Raw genomic sequence first — 22,721 nt, 5'->3', positions numbered from 1 at the left:
GAAGTCAATGCTGAAGATTCAATACAGGAATCAAAACATGAGGTCAAAGATAGTGGAGAAGACAGAACTGAGAGCAATGTGGCCTGGGCATCTTGTAGCTCAAAATGAAAGATTAGCAGAAAATATTTTATAAAGGCAGATGTGTTTCTTTCACTGGATTTGCACACAGTTTATTTAATCATTCTTTACTGAATACATCACAGTGGCTGGTATATTCAGTACCCTAAACAAATATCAGATCAATCCCATTAGGGATTAATGTGGAATGTGGATCCAATGAGAGCAATGGTATCAGCTGTCTGCCTTCGGCCTGAGGATCAGAATCTGGACAGCAGTGTATTTTAAAGTTTCAGCTCACACAGCCTAGACCAGGGGTAGGCAACCTTGGCTCTTTTATGACTCGTGGACTTCAACTCCCAGAATTCCTCAGCCAGCATGGCTGGCTCAGGAATTCTGGGAGTTGAAGTCCACGAGTCATAAAAGAGCCAAGGTTGCCTACCCCTGGCCTAGACTGAAGGGCAAAATAGCTGCTGGACATGTGTTCTAGACAAAGCTGTTCCAGGAAGCACCAGGAAACAAGAACAGAACTAAAGGAGGAAAAAAAAATCTCATGCTCTGAAAATTATATTTCTGTACAATATACAATGTTGTGTAGATTAAAAAGAATATAAAACTTGATACCAGCATACAGTTTTCCTGTTGCAGTGTGAGATAATTCCTTTAAGGAAAGCTGTTCTCTTGCTACATGAATTGCCTTTTCAGTGGTGAGGAGAGATGCCTGGCCATAGCTAGGAAGAGATCAGCATTGAAGCTTGGGTAGAGAAGAGATAAGGACTCTTCCAGTTTACATTTGTTTCAAGCTAAGATCAGTTGTGAAAGATTTTGAATATTCCCACCCCCCTAAAGACATTTGAATCCAATGAATCAGCCTGGCCAAAAAAGTAGAAAAACTTGATTTACTTCAGGCAATTAGCAAGCATGTTAATCCCATGGAGATGCATGCACCAGGAAATTGAGCATTTACAACTAATTTTCAAAGCAAAACAAATCAAACCAAGCCCAGTGTGTTTCTGTCCCATTCTATCATCTTATTTTATTCCTCCTGCCTTTACTTTTTGTTCATCCAAGGAAATATACATACCCAATGCTTCCACCTCTTTTCCCTACTACAACATCATGTCTGTGAGACGGGCTGAGAAAAAGTAACTGGTCCAAAGTAAAACTGTTCACTCAAATAATAAAGTGCACATACCACCATAAGCCAAGTTTGCTTAACCAAGCTACTGAATAAGCTACAATTGTCTAGATTCACACAGCCTGCAAAGTTGTACATCAGGTTTTCTAACAATGGCTATAGTTACATAACATGACATCGCCAAACCAAATCCATTAAGTCATTAGTGGATAATTGATGACAAGAGCCATATTCCATAATTTTGGAGAGGACAAGGGTCATACTGGGTGGGATGAAGATGCAGAATGGAAAGGGGCAATTCCCTCCCAATGGGTTTTGCAGAAATTTTGATGCAATGTTTCTTCACTCTTTCAAACAATATTATGCTATTTAAAAGCTTATGCTACACTGTATTTCCCACCTCAAAACATCAGGAAATAATAGATATTTGACAGTTGGGGTCAAAAGGCAGTTAAAAAACTGATAACAGGGTAAGTGTACCTCACCTTGTTCCCTATTGGTTTAAGGTGTGACCCAGGCTTCTCTGAAAGGCATTGTCAATCCCTCCAAAGTCACTTATTTATCTTCCATTGATGGATCTGGCATCCTATTTTCTCTTCTAAAACCTTTTTCCTTTTTTCTGATGGTTGGCAATCTTTCCTGTTCACAAAGAAGATTGTCAGGAAAGAGGCAGATTATCCTTGCAGAACTCTGAACCAATTATTTACAAAGGGCTTTGTAAATTAAATTTAGGACCATATAAAGCCACTTGTCAATTCTTTACCTAGCAAATCAAATAATATACATTGTGTTTCATAGTATTTTTAACCTCTTGAAAATCCTGTGAGATGCATCATGACTGAATGGAAATTTGAACTTGAGTGTCTTTAGGACTAATCTGAAACTACTGTATATATATATTAAGAAAGAAAAAAGGAAAAATCATATTGAGCTAATGAAATTGAGTGACATTGCACTTCATAAAATGCAGAGATAAAATTCTGACATTTGTTACAACAGGATGTCAAGTTATCTAGGTATAAAAGGGGTATTATCCAAATTCATGGGGCAAGCTCTCAGTAACAATAGTTCAACTGGCCATGTTTTACCTGTAGTGTTAAGAAATAGATTTTTTCTTGAAGAATAACTGCTGAGAAACCCAACCCAATCAACCCTGAGAAAATGGAGTTACAGCCATATTCTGCTTGTGAGTTTTTCATAGTCATCTTATGAAAACATAATGCTGAACAAGATATATCTTGAAATTAATGCAGCAGAGGTTTAAATCAAACATACATATGATCAAGTACTGTATATATTTGAAACTGGTGTCAATGAGACATAAATGTGTGTATGTGAACCCAATAGAAAAACATACATGATATGATTAAATTTTTATCTATGCATAATTTTTCAAGAGACAAAATGTCATTAATGCTGGAACCACATCCTACCTGTAACTTATTCTTAGAGCCATAAGGAGGGTTGCAGAAAGAAAGGAAGGACTTGGGAGGACAATAATGGGAAGAGAGAAGAAAATCAGTGAAGGCCAATTGTCATGATAGATATCTTCCTGTTTCATCTTCTGATGAGTTCTGTATACGTTCAGTCAGCAGTTCAAACTATCCCTTTTCTTTCATTATTCTGTTTCCTTTTTTAGAAAAACAAGTACTGATGTTCATTCTTATAAAAGTTTGTGTGTTGCAGGGGAGGGTATTTTATGTTACACACACACACACACACAATACATACATAAGGACACCTTTTAAAAGGCATTTTGCCTGAGAGCACACATTTCTAAATGGACTGAATCCTAAAACAGAGAGTTTTATGTGCAACTTGAGGCATTTTTCTTAGTTAACAGCATCAGTGTGAAAAATATATGGAATCACTGTGTTCTCATCCAGGGAGTAGTTGAATAGATGCAGACCAAATCTGTTTGCTTTGAAATGCTGACTGAATCAAATATTGCTAGCAGGTGAAGTTATTTTCCAGAAATTCTGCAGCCATGCCCTACTGTCTTCTGACTCTTATTATTCTTTTTTGTTATTGATTTCTCTTCATCTGACCTCTCCAAAAAAAACACCAACAATTGAAGGACAAAGCACAAATACACAATATCCTGGTTCTCTCTCTCTCTCTCAGAATGAACTGGGAGTGAAAAATAGACAAACAAATGGATGCTGCTAATGGCATTGATAGGGACCCATCGTTTAAATTACTTTATCCAAGTCTTCCTACAAACTCCTACAAACTACAAAAAGCATTATTGTGTCAAACACTTATATTGATCTGGCTCTGGAATCCCTCTGCAAAGACAAGATTTGACAACCTTTATGGCTTGGAAGCTGCAGCAGGTGTAGTCAGTGATGTTGTGACACCATTGTAATGGGTATGATCTGAACCATTATAGTATAGATCTTTCAATTGGAATTTAATTGACAAGCCTTTATTTCTTTTCATTTCACACAAGTTACCATATGAGAATTGGGCAGTGCCTTTATTAGTCAAGTGAAGAGTTTTTAAAATGATGAAATCAGCTGTCAGGTAATTTTTTGCATAGTAACTTCGGACTCCCATGTTTTCCTTTTCCCAAATAAGTTATTTGTCAGAATTAGAGGACTGACTCCTTTGAAAATGAGTTTTAGTAAACAGTTCTTACAACATGTGCATGACTGCATGACTACAGAAGTGCTCCTTATGTTTTCAAGAATTTTATATCATTTTCTTCAGTTTTGTATTTCACCCTCAGAATCTGATGATAATCTGAGGGACGTTGCTTTTCACTCTTCACTCTTCCAGGGCTGAAGAGAGAGATTCTTAGAAACTGTTTGTTTTGTTAAATTTATGTGCTGCCCATCATCAAATTATAGTATTTGAAACACTCCAGCTAGTTAGATTGCTGTATATAAGGAAGTTCTGATTGGTAGTTATACTCCATGGCAAACTTTTACCATGGGAATCCTTAGAAAAAGGGCTTCTCTAATAAGATGAAATCCCCATACCACCCAAATCTATAAAAGGCCTTGATGCAGTAAATTAACTAATAACTCAAGGAAGCCTCTAGCCATTGTACAACTGCATTTATATGTTTGTAGGTCTTCAGCAGTAAGGATGATATTCAGCCATTTCAATTTATTGCTTCACTGAAAAAGCTCAAAGCCAGGATAAAAAATTACCTAAATTGGGATATAATCATTCTTTTTCAGCTTGTAGAAATGCTGATTAAGGAATGATTGTATTCAATCTTGTAAAAAATTGATTTACCCCCAACACAAAGGACTATAATGTATTAAATTATCTAAAATCTAGGACACTTTCTGTCAAAACAAGTTAAAAATTAAATCTATCAACACCATACATTTTGTAAAAGTATTATTAATATAGAATAAATGATAACATAACAATTTTTGTTTTTACAAAATTATATTGAATTGATCAGAAACTGGTCCAAAGTCATAAATATATCCTTCAAAGATTCTAGTATCAATTTCTTAGAGTAAAAAGTTGATAGTTAGACTTGCCATAAAATTTCAATCTAGACAGCCAAGAAAGATTAAATTAAAATAAATTCATATAAAGTATAATATACATGTGCTGCTATACTCACAGCACTGAGGCTGACCTTCGTCTTGACAGTTGCATAGATAACATATCACTATTAGAACTTTGGGGAATTTGTATTTTTTAAAAAATCTGGCACTTAAGAGATGTTATGCCATATTACATGGTCCCTTTAACTGGTTCTATAGTTTTGATTTAAAAGGCAGGCTTGCTCATATATTCTTCCATTGTCTGCAACAAAGAACAGTCAAGAAAATAACTCAGTTTTAATCAGAAGTTACCCATAGAATTCATAATGTAAGAACAATCAACCTATACAAAAGCAGATAATTGAAACTAATTTGCTAAACTAAAGAAATATCACATTATTAATAGACTCATTCTCTTCTCACTAGCTTAATCTTGTAGCCTAGTCTAATCCTGGATGTTAAAATTATTTGCTTTCAGTACAAAAATAAAATAGTTTTGAAATCATGAAGCTAATGAATGTGAGACATTATTTTGTTAATAAATTCATAATCTTTCAATCAAATAATTCTAGTGTTTTCTTTTACCAATCTACAATCAAGCTTGAGATAACAACATGTGGCAAAAATAAAAAAAATAATTAAAACATAATGAATAAATTAAACAGAAATGAAAAGAAAACCTCAAAGGGCATACTTGATGAACCATTAGGTCTCTTTCTGATGTCAGTTTTCTATGTTTCTCAGCATATTTAGCATTTAGCCAACAAAATTTGTTTGTTCTGACCTGGTTTGATCAGGTCCATAGATGCTTCTATGGAAGTCTTTAGTAATTTTCCACTATGATAAAGTCATTCCCAATACTTTTTAAAATTCTAGCATTACTTGTGCACAAACCAGTCGCAATGGTGTGCTTATGTCCCATTGAGACTAATTTTACTATGTTACATATTCAGCTAATTTGCTTAACAAATGAGACAAGATTGTTTCACAAATTATACCTTGTTTTTCCATAACATCATAGGTACATGCTATTAGGGATAAGTAGGGCACAAAGTCGAAGTAGTCCTGCCTCTTTTAAATCCCTTGTTGCTTAGTTCTGACCATGAAATCAAGTATTTGAAAACACTAGATATGTTAATGAGTAGGCTATACATTTTAGTGTTTGAACTGAATATTAGGCACCCATAATATCTTACAGAATTTGTGTGTGTATGTGTGTGTTTGTGTATTTTATACATTCTATAACATGATTAAAGCAAAAGAAGGCCTTTCTATAATCAATGAAGCACTTGTAGACCCTTTTTTAAATTAATCTTTGGTTTACTCAATTATCTAGCAAGCATCAGCAATAATTCTCCTATTCCTTAGATTTTTCTAAAACCAGTCAAACATCTGGCATTTCTGCTTCCATATATGGTTTTTCTCTGTTTTGGATGATCCTAAGCATTATTTTTCTAGCATGTATAATTAAGTATATTGTGTGAATATTTGTTCATTCTGCTAAGCCTCCTTTGTTTGGTATTGATATGTAGACTCACTTCCACTTTGTTGGCCACTGGGTCTTTCTCCCAGTTTGCTGGCCTTTGATTAGAAACTTTATAGATTCTTCTGTTGCTTGCCATATTTCTCTAGATATTTCATCAACTCCAATAGCCTTCTGACTTGAGTACTGGCCTAATTTCCAATATTAGTGGTTCTTGTAAATATAGAGGATACCTTCTGGATGTTGACACATATAGTATACAGACTACTGTATACTGCTTCCACCTTTACTTGATCTTCTTTAAATTAATTCTCACAATCCATTGGTATTGATAGCATTGGTATTGATAACATTGATAGCAGTGTTCCAATATCTCAGGGGCTGCCACAAAGAAGAGGGAGTCAAGCTATTCTCCAAAGCACCCGAAGGCAGGACAAGAAGCAATGGATGGAAACTAATCAAGGAGAGGAGCAAACTAGAACTAAGGAGAAACTTCCTGACAGTTAAAACAATTAACCAGTAGAGCAACCTGCCTCCAGAAGCTGTGAATGCTCTAACACTGGAAGTTTTTAAGAAGAGACTGGACAGCCATTTGTCTGAAATGGTATATTGTTTCCTGCCTGAGCAGGGGGTTGGACTAGATGACCTCCAAGGCCCCTTCCAACTTTACTGTTATGATTATGATTATGAAGGTATTTGTTTTAGCATGTCCATTCAAGGCTGGAACCTTCTTCTGAGTTAGGAAATCTTTTGGAAGACTACCCTTATTTTCCATGTGTTTTCTTGTTTTCATCTTTACTGTTGTAATAGTGTTTCTTGTCCCTTCTAATATGTCTTGGAAATTCTTTGTTGAGTTCTTCCTTGAGATCTTCGTCTTCCTTGCCTTTGATTTCTTTTTTCTTCTTTGCAACTTCCACCTTTATTTTGACATCCAGTGTGCTTTTTCTGTTTCCTGATCTTTGACAGTCAGTTCTCATATTTATATTTAACATCTTTCATTCATTCCATTGTTCAGCTAGATCTGTGAGGTATAGATTTCAAATGATTCCTGATGTTCTCCTTGAAAATAATGGATACATATTCAAGATCATACCGGAGAAGCTGGCTGGCTTTCTTTTTCAGCTTTAGTTTAACTCTCTCCCTCCTAGGAATCTGGACCACATTCCACTACAGCTCTACAATCAGCCTCTGGCCATATCTTTTCTATTATAAATTAGCTTTTCTATATCCTTATACCAATAATATTGCTAGAGTATGATTGATGGCCTAAACCAGTGCAACTTTAAGAGGGGTGGACTTCAAATCCCAGAATGTTGGCTGGGAAATTCTGGGAGTTGAAGTCTTAAAGTTGCTCAAATTGAAAAACACTGGCCTTAAACAATAAGTAGGACAATCATATTTTTAAAGAAGGAGGAAAACTGAGGGATTTGTTTTCTTCTCTTTTCTGACATACCTCTTGTAACATATCACCATCTTCTATGGCTTTCACTGCAGATTTTTTGGATGTCTCTTGAACTTCCCCACCCATTAGAAATTCATCAAGTATAAAATATGCTTTCTCAAAATTGAAAATAATATCCAGTTCACATACCTGTTAAGGATTATAGAAATAAATATTTAGAGTCAGTATTCTGCTACTGAATATGTTAATATATAGTCATATATACTGTATAAATGTGCACGCCTAGGACAGCCGGGGAACAAAAGATATATAAAATTAAATGTATCCCAATAGTTCAAATTGAAATAATTTAAGACTAAGTGACATTTCAAGATCATTTCAAGTCTTAACTGTTGGCAGACTGCAATTCTTTTCACACTTTTCTAGAAATAAAATCCTGTACCTGGGTTGTATAAAAAGCCATCTAAAGGGTATGCACTGACTATTATTTCTGCCTTTTTATAGACATTGACCTTTCTTCAAATTCATTCATGGGTACTGTAATACACTGTCATAATAAACCAAATGAAAAGAAAACACATTATGCAATGTATTTGTTTTAGCAAGGATTGGAATTATATACAGAAATTAATTTTTGAAGGGGAAAGAAAAGCTTTAAATGAGTAAGCCCTTCAGTATTCTGATATTTTCTCTATTCTATTTTGAGTGTTTGTAGAGATGAACACTACATTAAGAATTAAAGTACACAAAATAATCACATGTGTAAATGAGCAGTTCGCCCTTATCAAGGAAAAAGATAGGATCCAATATACTTCCAGATAGACTTGATAAGTAGTGTTCCTTTGAAGCTTTGGTTACATTGTCTTCCTTAATGCTTCAATGTGTGAAACTATTGGCTGTACAATATGCTATCATAAACTTTATATGATAGGTGATTAGTTCACCAGCAATATACCATAAGCCCTACCATTTTCTAAGATGGAAATATGTGGAACGTCTTCTCTTAGCCTTCACCTTCTCCACAACATTTAAAAACTTCTTCGAACAATAAAAAAATGGAGAGTCTCAATAGCCAGGTTACTAGTACTTGGAAGTATCTTAGAAAATAAACCAGTAACTACTATTTCATAATTAGCTAGAAGTTTTTCTGTAGATTGTTGCTAGCAAGAAGTTTAGCAGCTGAACTAGTTGAAGTTCCTAACTACTTTTCAAGTTTCTCCAGAAATTACCCACTTCAGGAGTCTATTCTTAAGACAATGAAAAATAATTGCAACTAAGTACAGTAGCCTGTTTCCAGGCAAGCAGGTTCATGAATTTCAGTTGGGCAAACATACTCCACCCTACTGACACTATGAAAACGTGGGTGAAAAAGAGCTCACACATAATCCTTCGGGGAAACAGAAGCTCATCTACTGATTTTTACTTGATTTATATAGATTTTATCTGGCATATATTTTTGTTATACTGGCCTGGCCACTGAACAAATAATAAATTTTAGGAATATATAGATAAAACATAATAAATTGCAAACAAACTAAACTATCTCTCCAAATGGACAGATAATGGACCAAAATATTTTTATTTTGTCAGAAATCTCAGAATTAAAATAATTCCAAAGCACTTAGTGTTCCTATGCCTGCATATCTTTTTTCCACTAAAGAAAAAAAATAGCATGGTTGGATTCACATACAGGCTTGTGGAATAAATTCTGATTGATTAGATTTTACCCCTATTCCAAACCATAAAACACAATTTGCAAAGAAAATCATGTTAAACACATTATCAGTTGCAAAGAAAGCTATTTATGGAGCAATAATAAAGAAATAAGCTTACATTGCCAAAATATCTGTCCAATAGCTCTACATAACGATGGACAACTTCTAGGGTCAGAAGTTCATTATCTTCTTCTTCTACTGCACAACAGAAATACAAACTAGCATATCTAAATTATAAAATGAGGAGAAAAAACATGACCATTAGCAGTGCTTTTTTTGTCGTAGAACTCACAGGAATGGAGTTCTGGCACCTTTTTTCAAGGGATTTTCCAAGTTTTAAAAGTAACTTTTGAAAATTTGATGTTTGGTACACGTGGACTTGAATCTCCCTGTCAAGCGTAGCAGGTCGGTGGCAAAATTATTAAAACGGTGCATGCAGGCTGCTTGTGTGTCGAGTCCGATGCATGCATACTTTGCGCTAGTTGTGATGGCACTGCTCGGCTTGTGGTACTGCTCAGCTTTTCATTGGTCGTGTGGTCACACACTGAGCGCTTAGTGCGGGTGGAGACCATTATGTTTTGTTACACAACTGACGTGTGTGTGTGTACAGTGTTTGACTATGTACGAAAGGTAAATAATTTATTTTAAAAAAATTGTTGATGAATTGAAAATCTTTCTAAAAATTTTAGTGTAAAAGTATGAACCCAATTTTTTTTTAAAAAAAATACTAATTACTTCTCAACCACCGGTCCTGCTAAGAACTGAATATATAGTTTTTTAAATAAAAGATTAACAAGATGTGAGTTCCGGCACCTTTTTTCTTACAAAAAAAGCACTGACCATTAGTATATATTAAAGATTAGTTTTGTTCCCCAACCAGCAATGCAATTTCAGAGTTGAATTTCAGGCATTTTAAATTTGTTGATGTTGAAAAGCACTGGTTGTTTAGGCGTGTCATTGATTTGAAAATGTTATCCAACCCTTCCTTCAGTTAACAGGAACCCCCAAACATAGATTTTTTTCAGTATATTAATACAATTCCTGTATGCCTTCTTTTTCTACAAAAACAATATTTTTTTTTTACAGAAAATGAAACTGAACTCGTGGTTGTCCTTCAGTCCAGTCAATTCCTGTTTATAAGCACTCTAGCGGTGACTTACAGAGCATTTATACCTCTTCCCTTTTTATCACACATGGAAATGATCTACTGTATATAAAAAGTTGATTTATAAAACTTTCCATACCTTTTGTAAACAAGCTTGAGATCTTTCCAGTCAACAAAGCTGCTCATTTTTTGATTTCGAGCCAGAATAATCTGCACAATTTCTCGGGTGACTTTTTTCTTTTCCTTTTCAGGAAGTGTAATAAACCATTTTTGAAGTCTTAATTTCCCTTGTCGGCTAAACAGCAGGATAAAATGTATCTAGAATAAAGAAAACAAGTTGATTATAGTGACATGAGTGTAGAAAGTGCCACAACTTTTTTTTCTTTTTTCTTTTTCTAATATATTTTTTGTTTTATCATAAAAAATACGAAACAGAAAAACAAATGAAATGAAACAAAACAAAAGCATACATTCTACCCTAACAACAACAAAAAATAAAAAAATAGTGTACAAAAAAAGAGGAAAAGAGATCAATTAAATTTAATATTTAACATGTAGAATCGAGTGGCTGGGTGCTGAAAGAAAAGAAAAAGCAGTAAATTCTCCTCCCCTTTCGTGTATATCTATCTATCTATCTATCTATCTATCTATCTATCTATCTATCTATCTATCATCTATCGATCGATCGATCGATCGATAGATAGATAGATAGATAGATAGATATAGATATATTGATATATAGATATATACATACGAAAAAGCAGTCAACAGATTAAGCAAAACATTACACCATTCTTCAAATTTCTCTGTTAACCATCTGTTATTATATTTAGCAGGTAGAAAGTCCACCAACGGTTTCCAGTCTCTTATAAAACTGTCTAGTAGTCCATTATCTCTGATCAAAGCAGTTAATTTCTTCATTTCTGCTAATTCAGTTAATTTCAAAATGAAACGTTTTTCTTTTCTTCTAAAATCAGCCTGTTACCAAGGCATATATTTTCCATAAAGAATCTTGCTTGTTACTAAACAAAAGTGTGGAAAAACCGGTGTGTGTGTGTGTGTGTGTGTGTTATATTTTGCTACTTACCCTCTTTTCCCTGGGCTGCTATTCTTCAAATATCTATATCTTCAACACCTACACTTTATATCTGAGATGGTCAACCCTTTTACTACTGATGCTTTCTTTAGTTTTACTGCTGCTATGACCTTTGAAAAAAGAACTGAGCTGCCAAAGAAAAGCGATAGAAGGAATGACAACACAGCACTGGAGTGTGTATTATCATAACATCAATGTGCAAATATGCAGTAAAGGCAAAGCATCAAGAATAAAATTAAACAAAAAATATATACAAAATCTCAGAGCTAAAGCAAATACAAAACACATTTACCTATGTTTGGATTATAAACTAATTCAGTTTCTGTGAAATTTAACCAAACCCAGCTAGCTGTCTTCAACATTTAAACCCAGTGACTCAGTAATCAGGATTTGTGTTTGCTCAGTGACTTTTGGTTATTTCCATTTTGAGTCACATAGGATACCTTTCAAAAGATCTTTTTAATTTTATAACATTTTCCGCTATACTTTGCAGTTCTGCCATGACAATGGATCCGTGTCAAATAACCCCACTGAAAAATAAACACAATGTTGCATGGTAAACTAGGGACTGCTATGGTATTTTCCTCCAATGATCCCTTTGTCAAGTTTGCAAACTCAGTATTTAAAAATCAGTAGGTCTATCATTAATCACCTAGATAAACTATTAAAAAACAAAAGTTTGGGGGTTCAAAAGGGTCTGAACATCATTTCTTTCTTCAAATAAGATGGAGAATGCTATTTCTATCATTAATATTAGAACACCTTCCTTTAAATCTGTTTTTTAAAAAAATGATGCTTGCCATTACAATATGTAATGTGAAAAGTTCTTCCAGTCTATTTGAATTACCATTTTAATCCCTCACTCTCCAACTAGATGGTAACCATATAAGCAGATGGCCCAATTGGAAGCTTATAATTATAAAATATTTTTGATTCAGATAGCTTAAGGTCACCTAGCATCATTCACAACTCCATGAAAACAGTTCTTGCCATTCCTAGTTCAACACCCTTGCCACTATATTTCATGTATTTTATATTTCCTCTTAATAACCCAACCTTTATAGAGTAGAAATATTGGATTGCCAACAATTATTTAATACATAGGTGGCTGCAACTACAGTGAAAGCTGGCAAAATTAGACCCAGTCCCTGAGCCATGGAGCCAAAGAATTAATCAGGGGAGATAACTATAAATTTATTAAATTAAGTTGTTCTCAATATGCAATTTAATTCTATTTTTTCTTTTCCTTTGACATAGATGAAGCTGCATAGATGCAGATATAGTTTATGGATTCAGTAATAATTTTGATCTATAAATTGATGATGAATCTCAATGGGGTAAACAATTGAGGCCTGATTCCGAAATTGGGTGTTTACCAGATGAGATATCAGTTCTATGAAACAGCAAGAGTTGATTATAGTTAGTGCTTTTCCAGTTTGTCTATTAGTGGCCAGAAGTGCCTTTCCCCAGTTTGGACTAGCTTGAACTACATATGATTTGGGTTAGGATGTCTGACATTATCAGTGCTTCCTCAAGTACTATTCTCAACTTTATTATTACAGTATACTGTTTTATGGATGTCTTTGAAAATGACCTGGGGCTTTCAACCAAGTCAGAATGTCTGTATTAGATGGTTAGCAGGTATAGCCAGTTGAAATTACACCAATGCTAAGATCTTTTGTTTGCTCTCAGGCTAATTCAAAATGGTAGCTTTAATTCTGAAAATCTTAAGTGGATAGCATCAGAGGATGTTTCTCTGTGTATCAGACCCGGAAATGTCCTAATTCTACTAGGGAGGCCCTTCTCAAACATTTTAGTTTCAGCAGGGGAAGAAAAGTATATCTAGCCTGATGATAGATTTTTGTTTCTATCCTTATTTTTATGGACAATATTGTCTCTTGATATTTTATTTATCTATCTATTTTTCATATTATAGAAACTGCTCCTAACCTGGGTGTCCTTTAAACATGTTGAGTTCAACCCCCTGATTTACTAATTAGCATGACAATTGCTAAAAATTCTAGGAACTGAAATCCACATATCTGAAAGAGCCATAGGTTAAGAAGGTTAGTTTGATACAATCTTCAAAAAAATTAAGTGCAATTATAAATATTGTAAGAAGAACAGTTAGATTTTAGTAACAAAATCATATATATCTTACTTTGAGACACCTATGAAAGCTTAGATATCATTTGGATTCTTCAGATTTCTACAGTCATCTGTCAAATCTGTCTTTAGGACACTGCTCCATTATTTTAGAAAAAAAGGCAGTTATATTTTTAAAATATTAACTGCAGAAGGAATAACATCCATATTTCACATATGCTGATCTTATACTTTCACTAGAGACAGACAATTGACAGAAAAAATGGAGAATTGGAATCAGAAAATCTGATTTCAGGACCTAATCTGCCACTTCTCCCAACTCTTCCTATGATTCTGCCTATTAATGCAGTTAGAAATAGAGGAAGTATCACCTGAATTTAACCTGTATCTTACAACAATTCTTCCTATCTCAGTTCATTTAGCATTTACTACAAGGGCATAAAATACAACTAAATGACATTTCTATCAACAAACCAATGAAACTTTGGTAATTTTATCTTTGCCTTATGTTCTGGGCTTCTATTTACTGGTTTTGGAACAAGGTGTGTTATTGATTTAAGGGCTTTCCTATTTCAGCAAGACTTTATAGTAACTGGATGATAATATTGTTCAGCTTGTATATCAAGGGCCGATATGAAAGTTCAAAGATGTAATAGGAGAACAGACTGTGCCTCTTTCTCTCTCTCTCTCTCTCTCTCTCTCTCTCTCTCTCTCTCTCTCTCTCTCTCTCTCTCTCTCTCTCTCTCTCTCTCTCTCTCTCTCTCTCCCTCCCTCTCTCCCTCTCTCTCTTTATGACATAATTAAGAGAGAAATGTAATCCTCTGATCAATTGATTTAGGCTCTTGTATCTCAATGAGGTTTCTGGCCAACAGATGTGGACTATGAACACTGAAAGAGAAGGAGAACTAATTATTGACAATGTTTTGGTGCTATAGGTAGGTAAAAGATAAAATGCACAATTGGTGCTATAATAGCTATAATAAAACTACAGCCACTTTAGTTATAGTTTTATTATAGCAAAAATGGGTTTTCTATTTCCCCTTCCAGTCACTAGCTATTTCATAGATCCTTTAAGCATTTTTGGAAAAAATATTTGTATAATTGTCCTACTTGTTTTTTGCTCTAATAAACATAGCTCATAATGTTGAGATGTCCCTTGTTTGGAAAAATGTGATATGACAAAAAGAAAAGTATATGTTATTTTGCTCATTTTGGGGATAAGCACTACAAAATGAGTTGGGAGCACAAATGAAATTTTATTTTCCCTGCTTGTGGCTGTCAGTGAAATTCAATCTACCAAACACTCATGGAAAAAGATGGAACTTGGTGAAAAACTTTCATTTGAATATAAAGGCTGTAATGAAGTTGGCTGAGCCTGTATTCATGTCAATCTAGTTTTAAACATGTTTGTAACATCCTTGCTGTTTAAATTCCTGTTTAAATTACTAAGCTCCTGCTTTTCAGTGTCAATTGCAGCCAATATTTTAAATTAAAATGAAGGCTCTTGAGTTAGATGCAAGTGAAAGCAAGAATGCAAATAATCCTGATAGTTAAATTGGGGGCGGGGATGAGAGAAAAAAAATCATCAATTTAGTGAATGTAATTCATACAAAGTCAAATATTAAGTTATGACAAGTTTAACTGTAGAGAATTTATTTTAGTAAAAAAACCCTGCTTTATTCTAAAATAAAGTAGAATATTGTGCCTGCAGGCCTCATTATTTTTACAAAAGGGAAAGAAAAAGCATTCATGGCAAACAAGAATGGGATGATAACCATGAACTACAGAATCATAATGGCACTGATATGCCTTCTTCAAAGGACTCTTCCTAGTAAGAAATGCTGGATATTTCACAATTTTTGAGGGACAAAGAATTCAGCTGGGTATACCAGCAGGACATGTGTCACACACAATAACCCTTTTTTTGACTGGCTTCTTTAAAACTCTTCAAAAGTTCTTGTGCAGATGAGAAGAAGGTAATGGAACAGAGAAAGAGGAGAAAAACATAATACATAACTCAGCATCATTCTGTCTATTCATTCTAGGTAGAGATCTCTTATAAAACTATCCCTTCTGATTAGAAGATTATCCTATCAGTAACTCAGTTTTCTTGTGCTATCAAAGCACTTTCCCAATATGGAAAAAAAAGGAATGTGGGTATTTGATTTTATCTTGACCTTTCTCTAGCCTTCTGAATGGCTGAATTACTCACAAGGCTTTCAAAGAGTTCAGATTCAGTTCAAATTTGTTTTAATTTTGAGTCTGAAAACAATGGAATCTCTTCAAAGGACCCCAGTTCAATTTATGTTTCTTTGTACAAAGCAGGTTTAGTTAATATATCAAGCTGTAATATCAGGAAACAAGATAAAAGTATATTGTATGCAAGCTACAGCAAAGTGAACATAGAAGGTGCAGGTTTTGGCTCATAAATGTATGAGAAAAGGATTGACAGAGGCGTGAGAAGGGGGGGGAAACTGGAACAGGGACAAAAATGTCACCTTGATGGGATAGAATGAGAGCAGTTGGCAGGAAGAAAGGGAGACACAGAGGAAAAACTAAGTAGAAGAACCTCAACATTAGAAGCTCTTGAACTTCTGCAAGGAGTATCTAACACTTCACAGATTTAAGTAAGCGACCACTGGGAAGAGTATGGGAAAGGCAAAATTGTCTTGTTTTAATTTCAGATTATTTCATATGGATAATCAAGGGAAGCCCTGTAAGAAATAAATAAAATTATAATGTGTCTTCAACATTTTTTTTCTTTTTTGGTGCTAGAACTGCTGTGCTATATTGTATATCCGAGAAGGTGAAGCAGTGCACATACATAACATTATCCATATCAAAATTAGCTGATCTTTTTTGCAAGGCTTTCCCCATATTTTTGACTGATTAAGTAGTCCATGTGGAGTCCTTGGTGCTCTCAGAGCTTAGTGTTTTCTTACAGACTTGCTAGCACTGATGATTTACCTACTGAAACACCTGCAAGAAAATCACCAAGCTCAGAGAGCACGGAGGGCCCCACATTCTAACCCCAAGCTACAATTCTCTTCTTTCATTAAATAATCCATCTTAAAAATGTAGGTTTACTAATAAATTACTAAGTATTAAAAATTTTCAATAAAAGGGCCTACTTGATTGGGAACAAAACCAATCATGACATCAAAAAAAGGAGGAAGGACTATACTGTTGATAAGACTAATAGGTAGGAAAGGAAAAAAAGAGCTTTTCTGCAAATATATGTTTTGATAGATGGATAGAAAAGTCTTGATGGACACAACAATAGAGAGAATTCAGATAATCAGCTGTTTCATATGATAAATGGGATCAAATAGTTGAAGACACAAATACAGGGATTTCTTTTGCTGGATTATTACATCTAGGAGAATCAATCCTTGTTGTTTTATTCAGCTAGCATTATACTGTGTCTCCTTCCCCACAAATATGGCATGCTGTTTATTGTTTAGTCTTTTACAGAGATTTTATGTTCCCTAGAGTTAAGGACTTTGAAATCTTGTCAATTTCAACTTATTTTAATAATCAAAAGGCAGACTGATGTGCAAAAGGACCAAAACTAGGCCTAATCGTCTGTGGTGAATTAAAATATTTTTTCTCCAGCGTTTCCCTGAAATTCTGTATTTAAAAATGGTTTACCTTCAAATTAGAACATGCTTTGAAGAAATTATACTTTCCAGAAGTGTTAGGTTACAGCCCATAATCTTTCCAATATCCCCCAAAGCATGTTGTAATCCATCATATTAGGAGGGAATCAGGTTGAGGAAAATTGCTATGGGTTTCAATTGGGAGAGAAAGCAAACACTTTCAGGCAGAGCTTGGCCAGTTCCTGATTAGGACAAAAAGCTGGTCTACAGGATTTTAATTGATTCATCAAGACAACTCTTATGTTCTTAGCTTAGAAAGAAAAACACTTAGTAGATGAAAATATTTGCCTATGTGCCAGATGCTATGTGTGACACTAATAAGTAAATCCAAGTAAATCCTAAAGTCAGCAGTTCCCTTTCTTAAAAACACATTCTCACACACATTATTAGAATTCAAATTTGGCTCAGGTGGAACTGCTTTTTCCCCCCTTCAAATTTAATTGCCACACTGAAAAAACCAGCAAGCTGGTTGGGCAGGCCTTTCACTATACTCAGTATGGGTGGCTCCCCTTCACAGCTTTTAACTGTTCATTAGAAAGAACTGAAACACTTTTGACAGATGTCTTTGAACAATGTGTAAGTGCCATTCATTTCTTCATCACAAACTTTAAATCTAAGTAATGTTTTGTTCAATTCATTTATGTGGATGCATATAAGTTTCAAATAAGTTTTTGTCCTCCTCTCCAAAAAAATGACCAAAGAATAAAATTATTACAGCTATGCAGAAAATGGAATTTGAAGAGCAAAATATGAAATGAAATGCACATGGAACATCTGACTGCTGTTGTGTCTTTTCCTAGGTTCTTCTGTTTGTTCTTCACAACCGCTGTAACATCTCAGATAAAGACAGAGTTGGGCTTCTTAATTGCACAAAGTATGTAAACCCTACTGTATATAGCAACATTTACAACATCCAGATGAAAGGTCAAAACCCATCATTTCCTGTCCTTGAGGCAAACCTTCTCCAATTGAGTGGACTTAGTTGAAGAGTTGAACTAAATTTAACCAAGAGTTGAACTAAGAGTTGACAGTTTAGCTTATTTATCATTTACTCAACATCCCTGTTTTCTTTTTCTTTTTTCCCTTCTCTCTCCTTGACTGCTTCCATACTTAGTTCTACCAACTTTCCTGTCCCCATTCTGGAGAAGTAAAAACAAACCTTTGCTTAACATTACCAAATAAACATCATAAAATCAGTTAAGGAAGTACAAATGCCTGGACATCTTAACATATTACCGGTAATCCCATAACACAAAACTCTAGCAAAGGTGAGTGAATGAACTAAGTCAGGGATAGGCAACCTTGGCTGGCTCAGGAATTCTGGGAGTTGAAGTCCACGAGTCATAAAAGAGCCACAGTTGCCTATCCCTGAACTAGGTGAATGAACTTTAGGTAGAATGAACAAGGAGTACTATGTCAAGGCAAGCCTCACTTGCTTGGAAATAAAACACTTCCTTCCCCTGGTGGTAGAGTCATTGTTGACATTATAATGACATTGTAAGTATTGACATTATCCACTTCACAGTTGAATAACAGCTCAAGTTCAACTCCCAACTCAGTTCAGAATCCATTACAGCCTGTATGACAGATGACCACACAATCTGTGTTCAAAGGTTTCCAGTGAAGAAAAACAAGCACAACCATCTGAAGCCTGAATATTCCTCCTTATATCATTGATTCTGGTTCTGCCCACTGGGTCAATAGGAAATAAATCCCATGCTGTCTTCTAAGCAACAGCCCTTCACATAGTTGAAAACTATTATATCTTTCCTTGTGTATCTCTTCTATATGTTAAAATATCCATAAATTGATTTTTATATAGCTTGGTTTTCAGATCAATCACCATTGTGATACTCTTCTTCTAAATTTGCTCCAGTTTACAATTGCCCTTTTTATGTTTATTTATATCCTACCTTTATTATTTTTACAAACACAAGGCAGTGAACATATCCAAAACAAATCCTCCTGTTTTCCCCACAACAACATCCCTGTGAGGTGAGATGGGCTGAGAAACAGTGACTGGCCCAAGATCATCCACCTGGCTAATGCAAGACTTGAACTCACAGTCTCTTGCTTTGTAGCCTGGTGCCTTAATCACTAGACCAAACTAGTTTTTTAACCAGAACAAGACACGGTATTCCAAGTAGGATCTGATCAAGGAAGAACAGAGTTGGGACAGTTCCTTCCCATGACGTGGATATTAGGTCCTGCAAATTCACCTTAAAGTGTCATTTACCTTTTTAGCACGTATTTCACCCTAGTGGTACATATTTAATTTGTGATCAATAAGAACCAGATTCACATGAATTGCTGCAAATTCTCCCCATCTTATACTTGTGCCTATCCAGATGCAGATGTTTGTTCAACTATGTTCCATCATATTTATTCCAGCACACTCAAGATTGTCTAAGTTTTTTGTTTTTAATTCCTTCCCTCCTCTTAAGCATTAGCCATCCTACCTTTTAGTATTGATTTAGCTTCTTCATCCAAGTCAATAATTAAAATATAACAAGGCACAAGACAAAGTTCTGTGGAACCCCATAACTGAGTGGAACCATTATGATCATTCTTGGAGGTGGTCATTCAGCCAACTGCAAATCTGTTTAACAATAGTGTCATCTAGCTCTTATTTTATCATTTTATAAAAGAGAGATAGACTATTTGAAAGTCTTGGTATATTATGCCTGGAGCATACCAATCATCCATTACACCAGGGGTCTTCAAACTTGGCCCTTTTATGACTTGTGGATTTCAACTCCCAGAATTCCTCAGCCAGCCTGGCTGAGGTATTCTGGGAGTTGAAATCCACAAGTCATAAAAGGGCCAAGTTTGAAGACCCCTGCATTACGCTAACAACTTTCTCAAAGGAGATAAATTTAGTTTGAATGACATCAAAAACATAGTATGCTGGTTGGGTTCACAGAATACAGTGAACCACAGAAAATGATTTGTTAGCTTACTGTAAGGTGTTAACCCAGCCACAACCTTGTAACAGGTATTTTTAAAATTCATGTTCCCCCACCCCACCCCAATGTTGAAAGTGATGAATGGCTTAGCTAAATACCTGGTCATCACTTGCTGACTCAAAGTAGAGTTGATATTTCCCATACCTACTGTACTTCTAAACTTTTGATGTTCCTCTTTTTTAAAAAAATCCCATTTATATCCCGCCCTTCTCCGAAGACTCAGGGCGGCTTACAATCTAAGAAGCACAAATCAATGTGCTTAGCAATAGCCTTCATTCTATGTATATACCTGCTTATTAGGGCTTTCACGCCCCCCCCCCCCGCGGCATTTTTACAAAGTCAGCTTATTGCCCCCAACAATCTGGGTCCCCTCTCCTCTGTTATATAACTTCCATAATCTCCAACCAACGAACCCACCAATCAGTTCTGGCTTTGTGTGATGCGTGATGCAGCTCAGCCCACACAACTAATTTAATATAATATATGTGTTAGCTTAAAATGTACTTAGCAAATGCTGCCCCGGGTTAAGTTATGCCTTGCAGCGCTCCTGGGCTAAACCCCATGAAAACAAAAGTGGAAAATTTAAGAAATTAAAACTCTACGAAGTCGGATACGATTCTCCTCTCTCAATAAAGTCTTACATTCATTTTTACATTCTCTCTCTCTCTCTCTCTCTCTCTCTCTCTCTCTCTCTCTCTCTCTCTCTCTCTCTCTCTCTCTCTCTCTCTCCCTCTCCCTCTCCCTCTCCCTCTCCCTCTCCCTCTCCCTCTCCCCGATATTGACTAAGCAACAGGTAGAGAGAGGCTTGTCAAAGATAAGCGAGTTTTGCCCCGTCCTTCTCTTCTGTTGATTTTTGCTGCAGCGCCCAGATAGGAATTAACCCTCGCCCCACGAAGAAGCAGAACAGGAAGGGCAATGAAAAGCAATCGGAATTTATTATTCCTCCCAAGCGACCGATCGCTATCTCAGCGACCCCCCCCTCGAACCGAATAGCCCGCGGAACTTGCTGAGTTTGCGGGACGTTAAAGGTAAAGCCTCGAGCCCCTCCCCGCCCCGCCGCTCTGTTCGGAAGGTTTGCTGCTTCACCTGACTTCGACAGGTAGGTCGATCCCTCCTCCGCCCTGAGAGCCCCGAAGCAGGTTCGCTTTCCTCCCTTCTCCCGCCAGCCGCTGCCCACCACTCACCATGGCTGCCGCAGACCCGCTTCCCCGGAGGTTCGTCTCCCCCCTCCCGCCTGATGCGGGTCTCCCCCCTCCCCCCGGCGCCACAGGTGAATTTCCAGAGCTCGCTCCGCTTTCCCATCATGCCCTAAACTGAAAGTTCTTGACTCCTCCTACCCGCCCAGCCTCCCGTGTAACTCGGGCAACCGCCCCACGGGCGCTTGGGGGGCAGGCGAGAGAGGGCGCTCCGCGCTCTCCCGAGTCGGCGAATGGAAATTTTGCCAGCGGCGCCTGCCTGCCACTCTTCGTAAGCCAAGCTTCCCCACAAGGGAAAGTTTTCGCTTTCTCTCTCAGGGCGCTGTGCGGCGGAACACACCTGTCCGGACGTCCTCGGACCAGAGAGACTTACAGGATCGATTTAGCTCCAGGGCTTGGATAAGCGGGAGAGAGAAATGCAGGTGCAGGTACCCGCTCCAGACATTGGGAGATAATTTAAAGTAGGCATCCTGTTCCCGATACCGATGTACATCTGCTTTAACTTTTAAGACTGTTACCTGAGTTTCTCCTTGGTAGTTCTAGCCTAACACCAGTCCTAGCTTCATAAAAGAGCTGGATGAATTCCCGGAGGCAACGAGGATCACAGGCTATTAGTTTTTATGGCTTTGTGAATGCTTCTGAAGGCTAGACTGTAGTGAGCTTCCTTGTGCAGTTGGCTGGCCACAGGGCAGCATACTTTGGTCTAGGTCAGGGGTAGGCAACCTTGGCTCTCTTATGACTCGTGGACTTCAACTCCCAGAATTCCTGAGCCAGTCCACGAGTCATAAAAGAGCCAAGGTTGCCTACCCCTGGTCTAGGACCAGGAGCCCAATCCAGCAACGTAGGTTATAGTCAAAACAGTTAGGTTTGCAAATTCCAAAGATGGGAAGATTTTTAAGAGGAGACCAATATTTCTGAAACCAGCTTCATAGGAAAAAAGATGCACATAACTGGGAAACTTCCAAATGTAATCCTACAAACATTCACTATTTCAACAGTCCCAATTTTGCCAATAAAGAATTATAATATATTTGGGATATTATATACTTGAATATTATTGCTTTAAATCTGAAATTTAACTATTAAATTGTAGGAGTAAGGAATCTAGTAACCTGGGATTACAATTCCCATAGTCCCTTGATTATTACCTATACCTGCTGAAGTGATGGAAACTGAAATATATTTATATTTTGTTCATTTTGTGAAGATAATCAACCTAAGACAGTGATTAACTATATATTTATTACTGTTGCCATTGGGTGTCCAGTTAGTGGTATTTCAGAAAC

General features: G+C 36.2%; 1 protein-coding gene across 2 annotated transcripts; it reads right to left on the bottom strand.

The window, feature by feature from the left end:
* Positions 1–521: 521 nt before the first annotated feature.
* Positions 522–21,490, bottom strand: AP1S3 (adaptor related protein complex 1 subunit sigma 3). 2 transcript variants are annotated; one of them, XM_081328279.1, is made up of 5 exons: positions 21,424–21,490; positions 10,552–10,730; positions 9,426–9,534; positions 7,644–7,781; positions 522–4,969 (listed from the first exon to the last, which is right to left on the bottom strand). In XM_081328279.1, the coding sequence occupies exons 1-5, from the start codon at positions 21,424–21,426 to the stop codon at positions 4,934–4,936; spliced, it is 465 nt and encodes a 154-aa protein (XP_081184405.1). In that variant the 5' UTR covers positions 21,427–21,490; the 3' UTR covers positions 522–4,933. The 2 variants fall into 2 exon arrangements, with proteins under 2 accessions (XP_081184405.1, XP_081184406.1); XM_081328280.1 differs by lacking the exon at positions 522–4,969 and adding an exon at positions 5,998–7,211.
* Positions 21,491–22,721: the final 1,231 nt, after the last annotated feature.

The sequence above is a fragment of the Vipera berus genome (genome assembly GCF_964194415.1).
Source record: "Vipera berus genome assembly, chromosome: 5".
Taxonomy (NCBI): domain Eukaryota; kingdom Metazoa; phylum Chordata; class Lepidosauria; order Squamata; family Viperidae; genus Vipera; species Vipera berus.
Note: the sequence above shows the minus strand (reverse complement) of the source record. Positions and strands in the feature narration are given on the sequence as shown.

What these genes read in the sequence shown, in the direction of transcription:
- AP1S3 (XM_081328279.1), bottom strand. An exon ending in CTCAAGCTTGTTTACAAAAG is followed by an intron (nt 9,535 to 10,551) that starts GTATGGAAAGTT and finishes TTTATAATTTAG; the next exon opens with ATATGCTAGTTTGTATTTCT. An exon ending in ATGGTGATATGTTACAAGAG is followed by an intron (nt 4,970 to 7,643) that starts GTATGTCAGAAA and finishes TCTTTGTTGCAG; the next exon opens with ACAATGGAAGAATATATGAG.